The 18935-nt window shown below is 31.5% G+C and overlaps 1 protein-coding gene across 1 annotated transcript; it reads left to right on the forward strand.

Moving 5' to 3' along the window:
• Positions 1-10016: 10016 nt before the first annotated feature.
• On the forward strand, positions 10017-11694 carry LOC133174675 (uncharacterized). Its single transcript, XM_061309765.1, has 3 exons — positions 10017-10541; positions 10643-10745; positions 11256-11694. Exons 1-3 carry the CDS (start codon positions 10044-10046, stop codon positions 11627-11629), a joined length of 975 nt encoding a protein of 324 aa, XP_061165749.1. The 5' UTR covers positions 10017-10043; the 3' UTR covers positions 11630-11694.
• The last annotated feature ends 7241 nt before the right edge of the window (positions 11695-18935 follow it).

The raw sequence follows: 18935 nt of genomic DNA on the forward strand, positions 1-18935 counted from the left end.
GTCGATTACATGTAGAGTGTCCTTGTGTGCGTAACGGAAAAGACATAATTTGATTCAGACTCGATGTCGAATAATTTAAAATCTCTAATATGTGATCTTTTCTTACCACGTAAAAAATAATGAACAAATAAATTTAGCTGATTCATAAATCAAATTGTATCAGTGTCTCCAATTGCGGTTCACATCCCTCATGACATGGAACATATCAAAACTCAACATGCTCAATATTCAAAACTTGGTGGCAACTCTGGCAACTTACTTAGCATTATAAAACCATTCTCCAGAGAAAATATAAAATGAAAAATTGTGTTTCCTTTGCAACGAAATTGGAGAGGATATATTATTGCGTGTGTGTGTTTGTCTGAGTGTGTATGTGTGTGTGTGTGTGGGGGGGGGGGGGGTAAGTGAGTGTGTAAAAGTAATAATTCATATCAGAATCGATATGCTCTTCTTTTGCGAGAGGATGATCCGGTTTGCGTTGTCCTTGCTCATATTTAATTTTCTCTCAATTCTTAAACTTTTTTTCGGTTGGCTTACATTATTCCATTTAAAACATCCTTAACATCTTTTTTCTCACTTGAAGACGAACAAACCCTGTGTTTACATTGAAATGTGTGGACAGAATAAAGCAAGATATCAATCAACTGATCAGAAGAAACTGTTCAGACGAAAAAAGCCTAAAATCATTATTGGTTATATATGTGTGTTAATTTTTCTATTTTTGTTCTTATGTCTTTAAAATTTACGTTTAAGTTCAGTGTCATCGGTCTTGTTAATAATCTTTAAATAAAGTTTGATTAGGATTTTCTAATTTTTACCCTAAGACATAAGTAAAATGATAATCTAAAACAAGAAAGAAAATGTGATTTTCCACCTTGTTCCTGTTTTAGAACATTTTGCTTTATTTACTACAGGGTTATATATAATCAAACACCAATAATATTAAGAGATAGTTTATAATGGTTAAAATTAAAATCGTCAACTTTGAATTTCAAAATTCAATATTTGTTTGTGCAAGGGTTATCCCTCTTTGTTAAGACCAATTTTGTTACATATCATATACATGTACATGGATTCAGTTAGTAAACATATTTAATAAATATATGTTTGTGTAAGAGTTATCCCTCTTTGTTAAGGTCAATTTTATTACATATCATATACATGTATATGGATTCAGTTAGTAAACATTTCTTTTACATCGTAGAATTTAAAAGTTTTATTGAAAAGAGTTTGAAATTAATAAAAGACTACAATGTAGGATGGCGTCTTGTCAGTATTTCTACAAAATAGAAAACACAAATACACGTACATTCTTAGTACTTCAGCACCAGCCAGCAAAAATTATAGAACTGTTCTTTATTTAACATATACAATTGTTTCACATTACGTAAGGTGACGGAATGCACCACTCCTCCGCTAATTCGTAGGCGCCTGACCCCACTTCCGGTGTTTCCAGATATCCGAATTGCTATGTTCTCGATTTGTATTGTTTATTGACTTTATAAGACTGATCTCTGTTAAGTACCTCCACTTTTTTCCATGACGAAAATTACCTAATTTGCGAATACAATTCAAAAATTACGACACCCACGTTTTCCTTTTTCTATTTTTAATCAAAAATATTATTGATGTAAATTGTGATGATCTTATTAATTCAAAAGAGTTGACAAACATAGAATCACACCCCCTTAGATGTGTGTGCTGGTTTGAAAGACACCGAGGTGGACTCTTGATAATGAGATAAAACCACCGTACGATGGGCAGACCTTTATTTCTCCTTGGGTCGGACAGTATCAGGGACAACGTCCGGATTCCAACTCTCGGAATGTTAACAACATTTTGTATTTTAAAGGTGCATAGACACAGATTTGAAGCCTATATTTTCTTAAATTTTTCTGTATAATATCACAACTTATATGTTGCTATAGCATTTCACACGAAAATAAAATTTAAAAACTATTTAATCTGGAAATTATTGAAAGTACGAATTTCGGGAGGTGTTTGATTAACACATCCTTGCACTTTCACAATGTTTAACTTTATCCTTAATACTTAAGAAAAAGTAGCAATTTTGTTGTGTATTAATGAATAATATTACATATATAATCCAGAAAATTCAGAGTAAAAATGTGCGAAAGCAAAACCCACTCATTTAAGTATTGCCAGCCCGTGCTCAGTGTTGTGTACAGAGTTTAACAAATCGAATACACCCGTGAAACGTAAACTGTTTTTGTAAACAGGGCACGGGCTCTGTTGTTCAAAATGTTTACGTTTCACCAGGTGTGTTCAATTGTTAAACTCTGCACACACCACTGAGCACGGACTGATAATACTGGTGATAGGATTTTGCTTTCTACATTTCTACTCTGAAATTTCTGCATTATAGTTTTAATATTTTTCATTAATAAACAACAAAATTGCTACTTTTCTAAAGTAATAAGGATAAAGTTAAAATTTGTGAAAGTGCAAGGATGTGTCTATCAAACGCGTCCAGAAATTCGAAGTTTCAATAACTTCCAGACAAAATAAGATTTTTATCAAATTTTCGTATGAAATCCTTACAAACAAAGATACATAGCGGGTTCCAGTAAATGTTCAACCAAGCCTCTATCTTTACTCCTCAATAAGATATTAACAGTGGTGAAGGAGAAACTTCAAGAGTACTGTGCAACAACATATTTGAGAAGTGGTGTAAATCAGATGTGGATACTTAAAAATTCCAAGGAACTTTTGGAAAATTTGAAATCAAAAGATTTTACCAAAATGAACAGCTTAAAAACTTACGACTTTTCAACTTTATACACAACCATTCCCCACGATAAATTAAAGTCCAGGCTTTTTGATATCATTGACAGCTGCTTTTTCAATAAAAACTCGTAAATATACTTACCTTGTCATTGGTCATTTGCAAAATTATTTTGTTAAAAAACATTCTGATTGTACACACAAGTACTCTGAAGTTGAAATTAAAAAGATGCTTGAGTTTCTGATTGACAATATCTATGTGGTTTTTGAAGACCAGGTCTTCCAACAATCTATTGGAATTCCTATGGGTACCAATTACGCCCCGTTATTAGCAGACCTTTTTTTGTATTCATATGAAGCAGAATTTGTCCAAAATCTTGTACGTGAAAAGAAGAAAACACTTGCTGTGGCGTTCAACTCGACATTTAAATATATCGACGACGTATTGTCAATTAACAATGGCTATTTTCATTCTTATGTCGATACGATATATCCTGGTGAACTTGAGATAAAAGATACCACAGAGTCTGACACATCTGTTTCATATTTGGATATTTTACTTGAAAAAGACGTTAATGGTAATCTAACAACCAAGCTTTATGATAAACGTGATGACTTTAACTTTTCAATCGTCAATTTCCCTTACTTATGCAGCAATATACCTTCATCACCTGCATACGGGGTATATATCTCTCAGTTGATTCGATACGCAAGAGCATGCTCTACGTATGTACAATTTCTAAAACGAGGTAAATTATTGACAAATAAGTTGATGAAACAAGAATATCAGCTGCCTCGTTTAAAGTCATCATTTCGTAAGTTCTATGGTCGAAACAATGACTTTGTCAGCAAATACAATTTATCATTGAGTCAAATGCTGACTTTTTTCATGCTAATTGTTAGGCCATTATTTACACACTGTATTGTCGACGGATTTTTTCGATATTTCCCGATCATGACAAGGAGCACACGGCAGGTGTGACCGGTCAGCAGGGGATGCTCACTCCTCCATGGCACTTGATCCCACCTCTGATGTTTAGAGGTCCGTGTTTGTTCTGCTCCTATTTTGTATTGTATAATGGACTTTTGAGCTTGAATACTGTTCGTTATCTCCATATATTTCATGCTATAGCAACATATTAGTCATGAAATTATACAGAAAATTTAAGTAAATATTAACTTCAAATCTGTGTCTAAGCACCTTTAAGACATGACTGATATTTGACAAATTTGAGTAAAAGATGTCATGAGTTATTTATTTTAAATACACGGCGGGTGTGTCCGATCGACAGGGGATGCTTATTCCTTCATGCCACCTGATCCTACCTCTGATGCATTTTAGAGGTCCGTATTTGCTCTGCTTCCGATTTGTATTGTTTTAATGGACTTTTGACCTAGATTACTGTTCGTTATCTCCATATTTCTTGAAAACATACATACATGTACCCTTCTGCTTATAATTTCGAAATTTGGTACCACATTTTATCAGACTCTGTACATTTTTTTTAATTTGAGTTATATTTAGATATGATAATGAAGTATAGAATCTTTATGATTTTTTTTCTTGTTTTTTAACAAACACAGGATTAAACTACAACTTTCAGTCAACTGAATGGTCACTGAAAGGTCAGGGAAAATGGCTGAATGACAGAGCTCTGCCATCAGTCACCTTTCAGTAAATTGTCAGTTTCCTTACAGTTAACTGAATGGTAGAGTTTTTATCCTGTGAAAATATTGATAAAATCTAGAACAAAAAAATAAAAAGGTAATACATTTAGAACACGTCTGAATGATAGTTCGTTTGTTTTTGATATTCAGATAGCAGAGCAATAAATGACACAGAAGTATACACCATATTTAGATAAAATCTTTCAAATTTTATTTGAAAATTAATTTATTGATTTAAAGGTGAGAAAAAAGAAGAAAATATAAAAGGATTAAAATTGATATATAAATTTCATGTACAGATATGCGATATTGTACAATATGTTGTTTAAAAACATCATTACAAATGTTATTAAATTATAATCTACATTTGTCGCTCATTATGAAATTCATACACCATTGTCAAAAGGAAAACCGTTGTGAGCTGTATTAAACTGACCTTTGCACACTGTTTCAAAAAGAAGGAAAGCATTCAGAAGTTGATTGTTTTAATAAGTAACCCCAAAAATATCTAGAGGGGGTTCTAAACTTAGTTCTTAAACTCTAAAATTAAAAATAAACTATAATAATAGAAGATTTTTTTTACCATCAACTGTTTATTCATAACTTTTATTGTTTTATCTGTATTATTTATACAGAGTAAAAATTACCATTTCACACAATTTCTACTATACTATCTATTAAAATAGTAATGTTTTCACTTGTCTTAAAAAACATTAACTGACTGTGAAAAAAAGGATTTTTTCAGCAAAAAATACATCCTGGAAGTTATTTTTTCCTGACCATTGACATAACGCGCTATTCTGATTTGTGTTGAAAAGGGAATCTTAAAAAGGAAGCATAGTTACATGTAATTAGGAAATCCCCTGTTACAGAAGAGATAGCAGTTTAATAATAAACTATAGTCGATACTTTAGAAAAGCTAGGTTCTTTTTTAAAATAGATATTGAAAATTAGATATAATATGGAATGTTCTGCATGGAAAAATTGTAACATAGATGTATGTATCAGAGGACTCAATTCTCGCCTATTTCTAACAACTCAAATACCGGAAGGAGAAAATATAAATAATTTTGTAAATTCTCTATTTTCTTCTCTTTATCTTTAAAAATTTATATTTGAAGCATGCATGTGTTTTGATCCAATTTCGATAAAACTTATTAAAAGCAATCTTTTCAAAATTCTTGTTCCTTTCCTTCTTCTTAATTTGCGTTGTATAGAAGTGAATAAATGAAATTTCAAAATGAAGAATTTGTATTTGAGCAAAACTTAGACTGAACACAGTAGAAAACTGGAGTTTATAATTTACAATCAAAATATGCAGCAAAGAAATTAACTTGACTTGATATTGGTCATCTCAATATCATATGAGTAGTCCTCCAAATTAAAGTAGGAAATATCAACCTTTGCTATTAACATTGACAAAACAAAATTTACATTTCCTTGTTGGTCCTTTTAAGTGTTAAGCCAATTGGATGAGAGGAGTTGATGCTAAGTAGGAAATATGACTCACTGAAAATTACAACACTCTTCGCTACCAATAATGGTTTAACATTCCTCGTAATCTCTTGGTAGTATTTTTGAACTTGATCAACCGATTTCTATACAAAGCAGGACGAATAAATAACAAATGACTGTAAAAACCCTCTTTCTTTGTAAATGTTGAGAAGAAAGTGATAATAGACAAGAACATTGCTGAAACGTGAGAAAAAGCAACATTTAAACTGTAAAATTAGAAATAAGTGAAGTTGAAAATAAAAATAATTATTTCATCATTTTTACATTTTTCTTTTTACTATTCTTTCAAAGCAAATATCTAAAGACTAATAATCCAACAACAGGAGAAGTTAGATAATGATTTTTTTCTTGTCAAAAAAAAGAAGAAACTTCTCGGATACAAATATAGAAATAAAAAATAAAAACTTTTCAACTATCGGGATAAAACTTTCAAATGTCATGAAATCAAAATATTTCCATACAGTCGTTAGGGGTAAGTGAATGGTACTGTTTAAATACATATCATTGATAGCAGGACAAATTGCATATGCATGTATTTTCTAAACACCTTAATAAAACATAACTTGTTTTAATTTGTTTTAAAAAGGTGGATATACATTTAAATACATGATAAAATACAGGAACTGATGAATATTAAATTGCCATTTCGTGGGAAATTACTGTTGCAATATTTTCTTTTGCTTGGATATTTTATTTAAAAAAGTAAAATACGTCCGGTCGGTCTGATGCCGTCATGTAAACTGACTTGACGTATCTCGTAAAGGTTCAGAATTATTTCATATCACTTGGATTCTAACATTTAAATAAAACATAGCAAAATGGTAGGTATATAGGGTTTTATAGTTTTGTTGTAATGCTAGCTTTTTTTTTTAAATTTCTTTTCATGACTTCTTTGTCCCGAGGAAGGAACAGGGCGTCCCGAAAATTTGACAATTTCTATTCTTCGTGTCGTTGGTCATTGATTGATTGTATATTGTTTTTACGTCCCCTTCGAGAATATTTCACTCATAAATGAGATATCACCATATACTAGAAAAGGGCTTCAAATTTAGACCTATACTCGGCACTCAGGGCAATTGAGCAATGCAGGTTCTTTATCGTGCCAACGCCTACCGTGACAGGGACCTAAGTTTTTAAGCTCTCATCGAAAGACCTGTGGCTTTCACTTCTGTCTTTCATTAATTAACAATTTTCAATTGCCATTGAGTGCATGACTAATCATAATTAATAATAATTAATCCAAAACATGATAGATTTTAGATTTCTTTTCATTTTATAGTTTGTGAATCTGAAATCGGTATTTTTGTATCGCCTGCAGAGCAGATCAACAGTCAGGGATCACTTTACCCGGCTTATATGTTTCTGTCTTATTGTCTGTCTGTCTGTCACACCATTTATCTTGAGAACTGTAAGAGGTGTTGATTTGATAATTTGGATATACACTGTATATTGATTGGCTTTTTAAAAAAAACTTACTCTGTCGTGACCTTTTAACTTGACCTTTGACCTACCTTTCAAAATAGTTTCTTATATTGATAAATAGCATATATATTTTGATCATTTGAGAGGGAAGTCTGAGCTATTTAGCATATTTGACATAAGACATGTCACAGGACATAATAAAAAAATACCAGTGTTACATTCCACTTGATTTTTGACCTTTTTTCAGAAATTTTTAATTTTTTTGTTTACTGAATTTGAGACGTAGGGCTTTGACTTACATATATATTTATATAATTGTTCATAAGCTTACGACGCTGCACTTTAAAACTGTTATATATATAGTTACCACAAAAAGTGAACTTTAAATATTTATAAAATGATTTATAAAATACATCGGGATCGGTATACCGAAATCGATCGAATTTCAAATGAAGTTGCAGATTGACCATTTCAGACTGAAATGTCTTTCAAGTTACGAATCTGAGTAGATTGTTGAATTATGTTATAGAATGCATAAATAATTATTTCTAAAATTTTCACATTTCATTATTCATTTGACTTTTGAGGGTTTAGGAAATTCCGAATCATATTTCTGTTTATTGTCTCACTTAATGACGAATGCCTTAATATCCGCGGATATTTTTAGAGGGAGTCACATGACCCCGTCTATTAGTTTATTAATTATTAATATTGTGAAATAGAAGCCTTGGGCTTATCATCTCAAATGAATCTACGCTAAAGAAATGAGTGCTAAAATTCCTTTGGTCAAAAGACACACACGCTAAATCAAACAGAAGAAAGTAACTTGAAGATCTTGCTCAACAAATTAAAGATAACGTAAAGCATTTTGAAATTATAAACTTTTGAAAATTATTGCATGTATACAAATTACTCGGATGTGTTATCGGCCGCAGCAGTAGCAGCGGCCGATCTATATGTGGTTGTGTTAGAAAGTGCACATAGGCAATGAGCCGTTATTTCTTTATAGTTCAGTAATAATTCTTTAATGATAACACGTATAAAATAATTTCAAAAACTTGCTTTAAACTAAGTCTTAATTGTTGATATTATTTTTCAATTTCATTTTCATTTCATTTCATTTTTCAAAAAGAGTTTACAATAGTTGCTCCCCAAAATGGGAGTGTATAAGATACGAACGCAAATCGTTATGATATTCCGAATAATAATTAACAGTAGCGGATCCAGGAGTCTTGAAATAGGGGAGACCAGTTTTGGGTCAGGGTAGGGCCATATCCAAAAAATGATTCTTTAAATCCTATGTATATTATTGGACACAAAAGGGGGGCCTCTAAATCCGCCAGTGATTAAGTGTTAAAAGTACATGATGAATAAAGATTGAAAAGTTATTCATATGTTAAAAATTGTTTTGAATTTGCTACAGGTAAGAGTGCCACAAGAATAATTTTTGCACCGCGTCGTGCAGCTTAGCTTACTGTGTAGAAATCATCGGCATCATCACGTGACAAAGATTCAAGGTATCAGCACGTGGTTCATCTTCAGATCTGAGTAGAAATGGGCCTACATTTTCATTTTCTGAATTTATTACACAAATGAATCAATTTGATGAACAAATGCACTAAAATTTTATTAACTTATTTATTATTTATCTTCATTTTATTTTATTTATTATCACTCTTTCACCATAGAATATCTTGTGCTTTCCTTATGCTCAATTGTAAAATAACTTTTTGAAATGCTAAATTTTGTTTGCGATCGATTTGATGCTTTACATCCATTTTACTTGTATAAGACTGTGTCACTGTTTACTTCCGATATTGTCAGATTAACTCGGACCTTGTTACATTTGGACAATGCTGTAAGCTTCAACAACAGTTAATCTAAATCTATGAATCTATTATTTTGTTTATAATGTTCACTTTTTCAATTTCTTTTAAAATGTTAAATGTCTGATTTTTTTTAAAGTAACAAAACTCTATTAAAAAAATCTTTAGTAGTTATGAGTTTATTATAAATACATTAGTTTGAAAGAAGAAAATAAGCAGTTATATTTTACATTTTTCCCAAACATGATCATGGATATATCTTAGATTTCTTTTCCTTATATGATTTGTGGATCTGAATTGCCTTTTCTTTTTTATGAATACATTAGTTTGAAAGAAGATAAGCAGACATATTTTACATTTTCATCCAAAACATGGTGAACCTTACAGTAACTTTGACTTTGTGAATCTAAATGAAGAAATTTGAATGGAAGGCTTAAACCCAAATATCTTTCTGGGAAAGATATAATAGAAAAGTAAAACTTTGAATTGGACATCTTGATTATTTAATTTAAAATAGTACTTTTTCGCTACATTGAAGTATTTAAAAAATTGAATGGATTTTCCTCAATGGATGGAAGGATCTAGGTCCTAAAAATATACCATCAAACAGGAAAAATAAAAACTCGTCGGAACTAAACACTTAAGAAACGTCAATGAAATGATTATAGTAACAGTATCTACACTGAAAAGTATACGTGGAAGTTATTATTAGAGTAGAGGAAATTCGTGGGTTTTCTAAATTCTGCAAATGGAAAAGACGGAAAAAAATACGTAGGTATTTCGCGGTGTCATTATATAAACACACACACTCTATCGAGTCAGTATAATTGAACGAATCGGCATATTCAGCATATCATAGAAAACAAAATGGCATCAGGAAACTATACGACTCCTCCATATTATCCATTTGATACACGATTCCCTTCACAACCCATCTACACAGTGACTGCTGGTAATGATATTGGACGGTTGGAAAATCATATGGCTATGGTTCAAGAACCTACTAGAGTTAGAAAGAAACGTTCTCCCTGCTGGACGACTGTAACTACTCTTTCAGTGTTGTTGAATGTAATACTTGCTGCTGGTATTGTTTGGTGCATATTGTCATATTTTGGCAATAACGAAAAGGACTTGAATTCAAATGAACACATATCGGATGGTTATTCACCGAGTCCTACGAGTGCGCTGAAATTGAAATCCCAAGGAAATCCATGTGAGATACTAACATCTTCTGCTGTATGTATGCCTTGTCAGGGCCTCCATTCAGAGTTACTATGGAGAGAAATATTAATCAAAGTACGTGCTGGGAAGACTGACCTTTGTTGCAAAAAGCTAGAAGATTCAAAGAAAAGACTGATAAAAGAGGTAGGTCAACATATACGTTAAAGGAAGTTTAAATATGTGTAAAATAATTTAATCCACTATGATGATAGACAGTGATATCAAATAATCAATTTTATTTTCAGATTAGAGATGTTCACAAAATGACGAAAGCGAATCTTAGAGGAACTCCAAATAAAGCAGCAGCTCTATCTCAATTTTACTATGTACACAAAGATCATATTGGAGGTAATTAATTTCAAATTAGAAGAAAAGATTTTTCAATGAAAAAAGGTGAAGATAACGAACTCCAAAAAATTACAAACAATACAAATCTGTGATCAAGGCATAAAACAAAACCCCCCAAAAATTCCAGAGGTGGAATTAGGTGCCTAGGAGTAGTAAGCAACCCCTGTCGACTGGACACACCCGTCGTGAGCCCTATAAATTAATCAAGAAGACGGAACATTCCGTAGTCAAATTAAGTATCTAAACAAAAGCTTATCAATTGCTACGAAATACGACCCAATGATAGGTTACATTTATATTTGCTAACAAAGTCATTATAACGACAATAGAATTTACGAAATGCTGACATTAAAAGAAGTTGTTCAAATCACTGTAACATCAACTTATCTATCAGTAGCCTGTCTTGGTTTACAAATTGATCATATTCAAAGCATGAACTGATGAGATATAAAAGTGACTGCCTAAGTTTTGAATTAAAGGGGCCTTCATTCAGATTTTTTTCTGTTTTAGCTGACTTAGGAAGGATGCCATTGAAAGATCCTAAAGCGAGTCCATATTTTACAACTTTAAAAGTCAAGGAATTCGGTGCATACAAAATATTTGCTGGAATAACAATGACTGCGAATAAGACGACTTGTATTCCTTCGAAGGGATACTTCATTCGAGTAGTGGCAGAACATCCAGATCGAAGTCCCACGTATTTGTTAAGGAAAGACTGGAAATGTCCAAGGGGGCTTTCTTTCAATACACAATATCTGAATCCAGTGGAAGTAGAAGAAACGTTCTACTTGTCCAAAGGAACTATTTTGTACGTGGAAGTTTTCAACAGACTCCAGGTGTATCGATATCATGATAGCGATTATGTTGGACTTGTCAAAATTTGATGACGTGGTACGGTTGTGATATGTTGTATAGGGCATTACATGGATTCTACGGGTTGTTATCTAAATTATTTGTTATCTATTTATTGATATGATGTTTTCCTTTTTCATATGAAAAAAAAGTGCACTATAATTAAATAAAACAATTTCTTCGAGATTTTCTTTTTTTCTTCTACATAATTTTGATTAATTTAAGCGCCAATCCGTTCTTTTATCTTTTAACTTGAATACAAGATTAATACTTTTAGACAAATGATATCGAGTGAGGAAAAGTCAATTCTTTGAAGTTTCTTAATTTTGTAATGGGTATTATATAAAATTGTAGTCATTTTTTACTGCCAGCACTGGTCTAGATTGTTTCACAATTACATGTATATGAAACTCGCTCAGTTCCCACACAAAAAACTTTTGGATGAAAATTTAGAAGACAAAAAAGATAACGTTGATGAACAGCCAAAAGTACCATTTTTCACAACTGTTACAGTTTTTTTTTTTTTTAGTTTTTTTTTTTTTTTGTGAACAAAGCAGTCTCGTCCTGAAAGGGTTATTGATTTAAATTCCGCTTTGTCAAGATTGGGCTAATTAGATTACGTACATGACGAAATGATGTTGTGATTGGTAAATTAAATTTTTATAATAAGCTTGTTTTGTTTTGCCGCTTATGATTTGTCCAAAGTTTAGCAAATTAATTAAAAAATTGTATAATTTGATGCAACATTAAATTATTCGTGATAAGATCTATATATGACGTAATGAAGTATTTTTCTTAAAATCCAACCATGAAAGATCTGCGATGTTCAAATATTTAAAATTTATTCAAAAGAATATAAATTGGTAACTGAGATATTTTCATTCTTAATATTAATGACATGACTTTTTGAATATTTTTTTAGAAATCTTCCCGCTTTGAAAAGAGCATAAGATTTTGTGATGACTAGTTTATGGAGCTAGAGAACGTGCGAATAGCAATAAGAAAATGTTTTTTTTTTAATGGATTTGTTTTTTGCTTGTGAATATCGCTCGACATTGTAATATATTTCTTTTTTATTTTATTTCTCAGTGTATATAGATAATTTAAGATATCTTCAAATATTTATAAAATAGACTTTAAAGATTTTTTTCTATGAAATACAAAATTCTTCCCTGTTGCCTTATACAGAAATACAGCTTAATTTCGTGGGAAGGGAAAACTGTTTCCTTGGTGTTTTTAGGAATTTTTGTCTATAAACAACATTACATGTACAATACCAAACTAAAACTAATCGATTATTTATTTGACATCTTTATCCCTCTTTCTCTTTGAACCCTGTTTATTCATACATAAAATAGGCCTGTTCAAAGTACCTTTTGCTAAAATAATTCTTAGACTTAGATGACTTGAATAAGCAAATGAGTTCGATCATCCACGGATTTCACTGATTTATTTTAAATTGACCTGAAGTGTTTATGAAATCTTTCAAAATGAACATTGCTAGATTGTACATCCTTTGCATGATTATTTCATTCAGATGAGAGGTCGCCGTATGCCGGTGAAGGGCTTTAAATTTAGACCTTTACTCGGTACTCAGGGCCATTGAGCAATGTGGGATCTCATTCAATACACCCACACCTAAAATTTCACTTCGAAGTGCCGATGTCGACGGCTTGGCGAAGGAAGAGTTGTTTTTTTTATCGACTTAGGTTTGTTGCTGGATGGCCTTTCATAATCTTCCGAACAACCCAATGAGCTAGTGGCGGTAAATTGGACATTGATAAAGAAACCAAATAAGCACCTTCGGACAATGTAAACATGACGTCGACTTTTCTATTGTCAACTTTCCTTTCTATGTAGTAATATACCTTTATCTTTTGTTTATGGTGATTACGATTTATGAAATAACATGTTCTACGTAAGATCATTTTTGAAACGGAGCCGGATACTGACAAATAGATAAATATTACAAAGGAATCAACAATCTAGTTTGAACTCAACATTTAGCAAATACTATGGTCGATACAATGATAAAATTTGTAATCATATCCTGTAAAATGTATATTGACGTATAAATACAAACGGGAAGGCCATATTATACTCACTAGATTGTTTACGGATTACTCCATTTATCCAATAAAGACAAAGAGCTCACCGCGGGTGTGTCCAATCGAGAAAGGATATTTACTCCTCAATGGTACCTGATTCCACCCATGATGTTTGCTGTGCTCGAAATTTGTATTGAATTTTAAGACAATGATTACTTGTCGTTATCTTCACATTTCATATTTACACTCATTTTACATACTACATTGGTAATTCTAACAATAATTCTAATAAAAATGAATAATGATTCAAAAAAACTTAGGTTTTTGAATATGACACGGTCTGAATATTTTAAAACCCATAGGGATGTTAAATAAATATTTACATATATTAAATCATGGCAGTCATTGGAAATATGCATAAAAGCTATTCCTGTTATTAAACTGATGAAGCATATATTCGTAAAGAATTGGAGTAAATAATGCTATCATGTAAAAAATAAGCTTGTGAAATTATTGAACAGTGTATGGTTTTAACCCCCCCCCCCCCCCCCAAACAAAAAAAAATTAAGAAAAGGACTGTCAGTTAAATCGCTCTATTTGTGTTATTATATCAAAATTGATCAGATCTGTTCAAGTCATTTGTAATGATGTTTATTTTTATGAAAAAAATAAACAATGTTAAATATACAATCGAAATAAATAGGATTGTTCTGCCGTACCTTATACAAAGCAATCTTCACACATGTAAATAGGGTAAGCACGAGTTAAAGTAAAAACATATACATGTAATACAACTAATCCCGACCAGGTACATGTATGAATTTTAGATGTGATTTTCCGTTTATGAGAACATTCCTTAAATTGCATTATAATTGCTGAATGTTTGCAAATTACTTAACATTTAGATCCTTTTGCAAAGAATGATCGCCTGTCTATCAATAAAATATGTTATGCAATCCTACTTAACTACAGTATGTTATTTAATCAATTTCAGCAAATACATCTGAATGCATTTTGCAAAATTAACAGATTGAAAACATATGTTTCGCATACACTAGTGCCAAAATCCATTTGATTTTCCTACGAGATAAGGAGCACAAAGCTCATACTCAACTTATGACGATTGGTAATAACAGTCGATATTGGGTACAATGCTGTATCCTTGACATTGATTGTAAGTATCGGAAATTAAAAAAAAGAACTTGCATGCACGGTAGGAAATATGTGTTCATGTATTTCCCTAAAGTATGTTTCATGATCACGTTTATATAAGAGAAAAGTGTAGTGTCAGTTAAAATACACTTCAAATCAAGGATAAAGGGATGATTAAAGAGCACTTGAAATCGTCTTCCTGTTAAAATCTCTCTCTCTCTCTCTCTCTCTCTCTCTCTCTCTCTCTCTCTCTCTACGGATCAATTGCTTGTCATATTTATACATGATTTCCAAGTTTTTCTGCTTATTTAAATAATATTTTTTAGAATAAAGTGCTATTTTTTCTATTTTGTGATTTTCCAAGGAAAATATAGAGGAAATTTCTATGTTTGGGAAATTGATAAATATTAAAAGCCCAGAAGGTTTATTTACTGACTGCTTTTATAAAAATACTAGTTTCTGTGTCTGTATGAGGATCACACCTTCATTTAGCCTAACTGTCTACGTCCACTAGATACAAAGCACTAAAATCTTATTTTAACCAAAAAAGCACATTTTGGACACTTTTTTTCATTTTAAAGCTTCTTATTTAACCATTACCACATAAAGCTTTTTCAAATATTCTAATCATATGCAGATGTACATGTAATAATAATCAAGACACAAATGTACTGTATTGGAATAGATATAGAACCATTGTGCTGCATACATGTAGGTATTTTTAAAGTTTATTCGTTAAAATATATGAGTGTCAATTAAATATGAAAACAAAGCATAAAAATGGTTTTTGTGCATAATACTGTAGATTTCTTATTTTTTGCGAGTACTTAATAAAGCGAAATGCTTCTTTGACGTCGAACAATAATTCGCGAGTGGATGGTTGATCAAAAAATTGAATATAGAATTCAGCACCATATAAAAAGCGAGAAAATTTATTTCGCGAGTGACACTTCTCGCGAAATTACACGACAATGAATTCCTCGTGTATATTTAAGAATCTTTAGTATACAATAGGACATTCTGGAAAATTAAAGGAAAGATAATCATTTAGATAGACCATATAACAATTTCAGAAGTACACGCACTTTTTTTCAAGAACGATTTCTATTGAACAGTAAACTGTTTACACAGAATTCTTGATTGATTTGATTGTATTTTGTATACGTCCCATTCGATAATTTTTCACGCATATAGAGATGTTACTGTAGACCGGTGAACGGCTTCAAATTTAGACCTATACTCGGCACTCGGGCCCATTTAGCAATGAGTGTTCTTTTTCGTGCCAACGCCTACATTGACACGGGACCTCGATTTTAAGGTCTCATCCGAAAGACCAAAGACTTTCACTTCTAGTGCAGGGTGCTTGGCGAAGGAACAGTCACTACCTATGTTAACGTCTTAGTTCTGACGCGTGGCGGCGAACGAGGATCAAATCCGGGCCTCCCGATCACGAAGCGAACGCCCTACCACTAGGCTATCTTGACCGGTCACAGATTGTTTGAAGGCATATGTGAAATGGATTTATATCATATAAGATACATGTATATAAATTCACTTCGAATAAATAAATTACTTGAAGAAAATGGATATCAGAACTTGTACTTGGAGTACTGTTAGTACTTTAATTTCTCTCTTTTTCCAACCAAACAAAATAAGAGAGGCTCAGGGTACATGCGCAGTTTCTTTGACTAAATTGGTCCCTTTGCTAATTGTTTTTGTAAGACATTGTCATAAGCTACTGCTTGGTCGTGGCACATGCAACAGACCAATTTTGTCAGACAAGAAGCTCATGTGTGCATTAAAATGACCAAACAACTTTTTGTTCTTTTTCTCTATTTTAATCATTTTTTAAAATATTTATTTCTATGAATTCATAGTTTCTCCCAATTTTGAATCGAGTTATTTTTAATTAGGATTTTTCCTTGTTTTGTTTTAGACGTGTCTTAAATTTTTGTTGTTTGTTTTCTTTTCCTTTTTGTTTGTATGTTTGTTTTTCTTTTTGATTTGTTTTGTTTTATGTTCTTTTTTTTTGTTTTGCTTTTTGTATGTGGTTTGAGGTTTTTCGTGACAAATATGCATTTATGTTTTAAATCATATTAAAATCTTCCAAATGTTAAAGGCAAAGATAGTTAACAGTGATCAATATCAAAAATCGTAGAATAATAATGTAAAAAAAATTATTACATTTTAAAAATAAAAAATAACGTTTTCTGTAATCAAGAGGAAATAAGACTGCTTCCCACACATCCATGCCTGTTTGTATCTTTCCGGAAATTTAAGAGATCCTGTCTCCCGTCACCTTACTTGAGTTTGTTTCTACTTTTGAAGGGAAAGGACGTCACGATTTTAAAGGCATGATCCACATTCATCAATACATAGGGAATATATGTGTGCGATCTGTTGTGTTATCCTATTATATAATCTAATTTCCTTGCAAGGAGAATTCATTTACATCTGTTATTTAGAAAACAGATAGAAATGGCTCAGTTCTAAAGGTCTTGAAATTGTTAGATTTTATTAACTACTTTTTTGCTTGTACTTTTTTTAAATTTCAGAATAAGTTGTCGAGATAAAATGAAAAAAAAATCATACTCTTTAAACTCATAGACAAACGGACAAACATTCTATTGCTAAAACATTTTACAGACAGGACAACTAATCAAAAAATCTTAATTCTTCCTCAAAGACAAGCTCATTATACCTGTATAAATACATCTGCATTAAGAGTATCTTCACAAGTTGCTGTATAGGCTATAAAACACATTCACCATATGAGAATCAACCACGTTATTAAACAAAAGTACTTTTTAATGCGTTCTCCAAATGATAACACCGCTTAAGCTTTAGAATGCTTTAATTATCCTTGAAAAAATCGCTGAACAAGACGCTTTCCATAGTAAGTTTTATCTCTCAAGACGAACAACACCAATTTCACAAAACACACACACAGACACACACGCATCATATACAAACACACACAAAAAGCACTTTCATAAAGAACTACCTTTCAAAATAAGCCTTTACTCGCAGATTGACAGAATACGCAATTTATTACCCACATTTATTACATTTCCAACAGTAATATACTCGAATTTGTCCATTGAATGAAAGTGATATTTCGTCACATTATGAAATAATATAAAAGTTATTTTGGTCACGGTGTGAAAGAACATAATAAGCGCGGCAACACTCTTGATTTCCGTTCCCTTCACGAAGAGTGTTGTAAAAAAAAATACTCTTCGGCCTGTGATAAAATAGAGAGAGAGAGTAAATATACCATTCTTACAGAGATTTAGACTTCCAACGTTTCTCAGATATAATGTTGAATCCATGTTTACAATACATCACTAAACTATGACGTCTCAACCGCTCTAATTTGCCCATGATACTGTGCTTCAAAAGACAGAAGCAAAGGTAAAATCACAGAAAATGTTATTGTTAGAAAATCCAATATTCTGTATATTTCACGAGTGGGACAGGATATTTTGATATTTTCAAAAAACCCTGTCCCACTGATGAAATGAATTCAATATCCATTAACAAATACTGAATATCCTCTATTTTTTATGTATATAAAACATTAATGTAAAACAGCTCCTTAATGTTTTCAATTTAAAACATTTCATCAATTGTTCCATGTTTTCTTCCTATGATATCTCCCTATAAATGTCCTAGATATTAAATATTTAAGCTTTACTTAATTTTTTAATAAAGACCTCCTTGGTTGAAGTAAAATCTAAATTTGAAAAGAAAATGTTTAAAATTATTGTTACCATATGCTATACTTTGTGTTCTTCTGGTCAATAGAATGAGCTATATTACTTAATATTTTACCACTGATGATTCAAATTTGAAAAAAAAAAAATATGACCCCAGGATCATGAAACAGAGTTTGACTGAAGTCAGTTATTCAATAAACAATAAAATTCTTATTTATTGTTAATCTAAGGCCATCTCTTAAAAAAACTGACTAAAAGTGGTCCGACTCAAAACTGTTTTTAACCTCCAGGAAAATATTTTTTTATTCATTCTGATGCATTTCATCCTATTACAAATTATCTTAACTTTATATTCGCGGATGTTTTTGATAAAAAAAAAAATCCTCCTACCTATCTACCTATTTTTTGTCATCCAGAGT

The sequence above is a fragment of the Saccostrea echinata genome, unplaced genomic scaffold (genome assembly GCF_033153115.1).
Source record: "Saccostrea echinata isolate AGI-Se365-2 ecotype Australia unplaced genomic scaffold, CSIRO_AGI_Sech_v1 ptg000058l, whole genome shotgun sequence".
NCBI classification, from domain to species: Eukaryota; Metazoa; Mollusca; class Bivalvia; order Ostreida; family Ostreidae; genus Saccostrea; species Saccostrea echinata.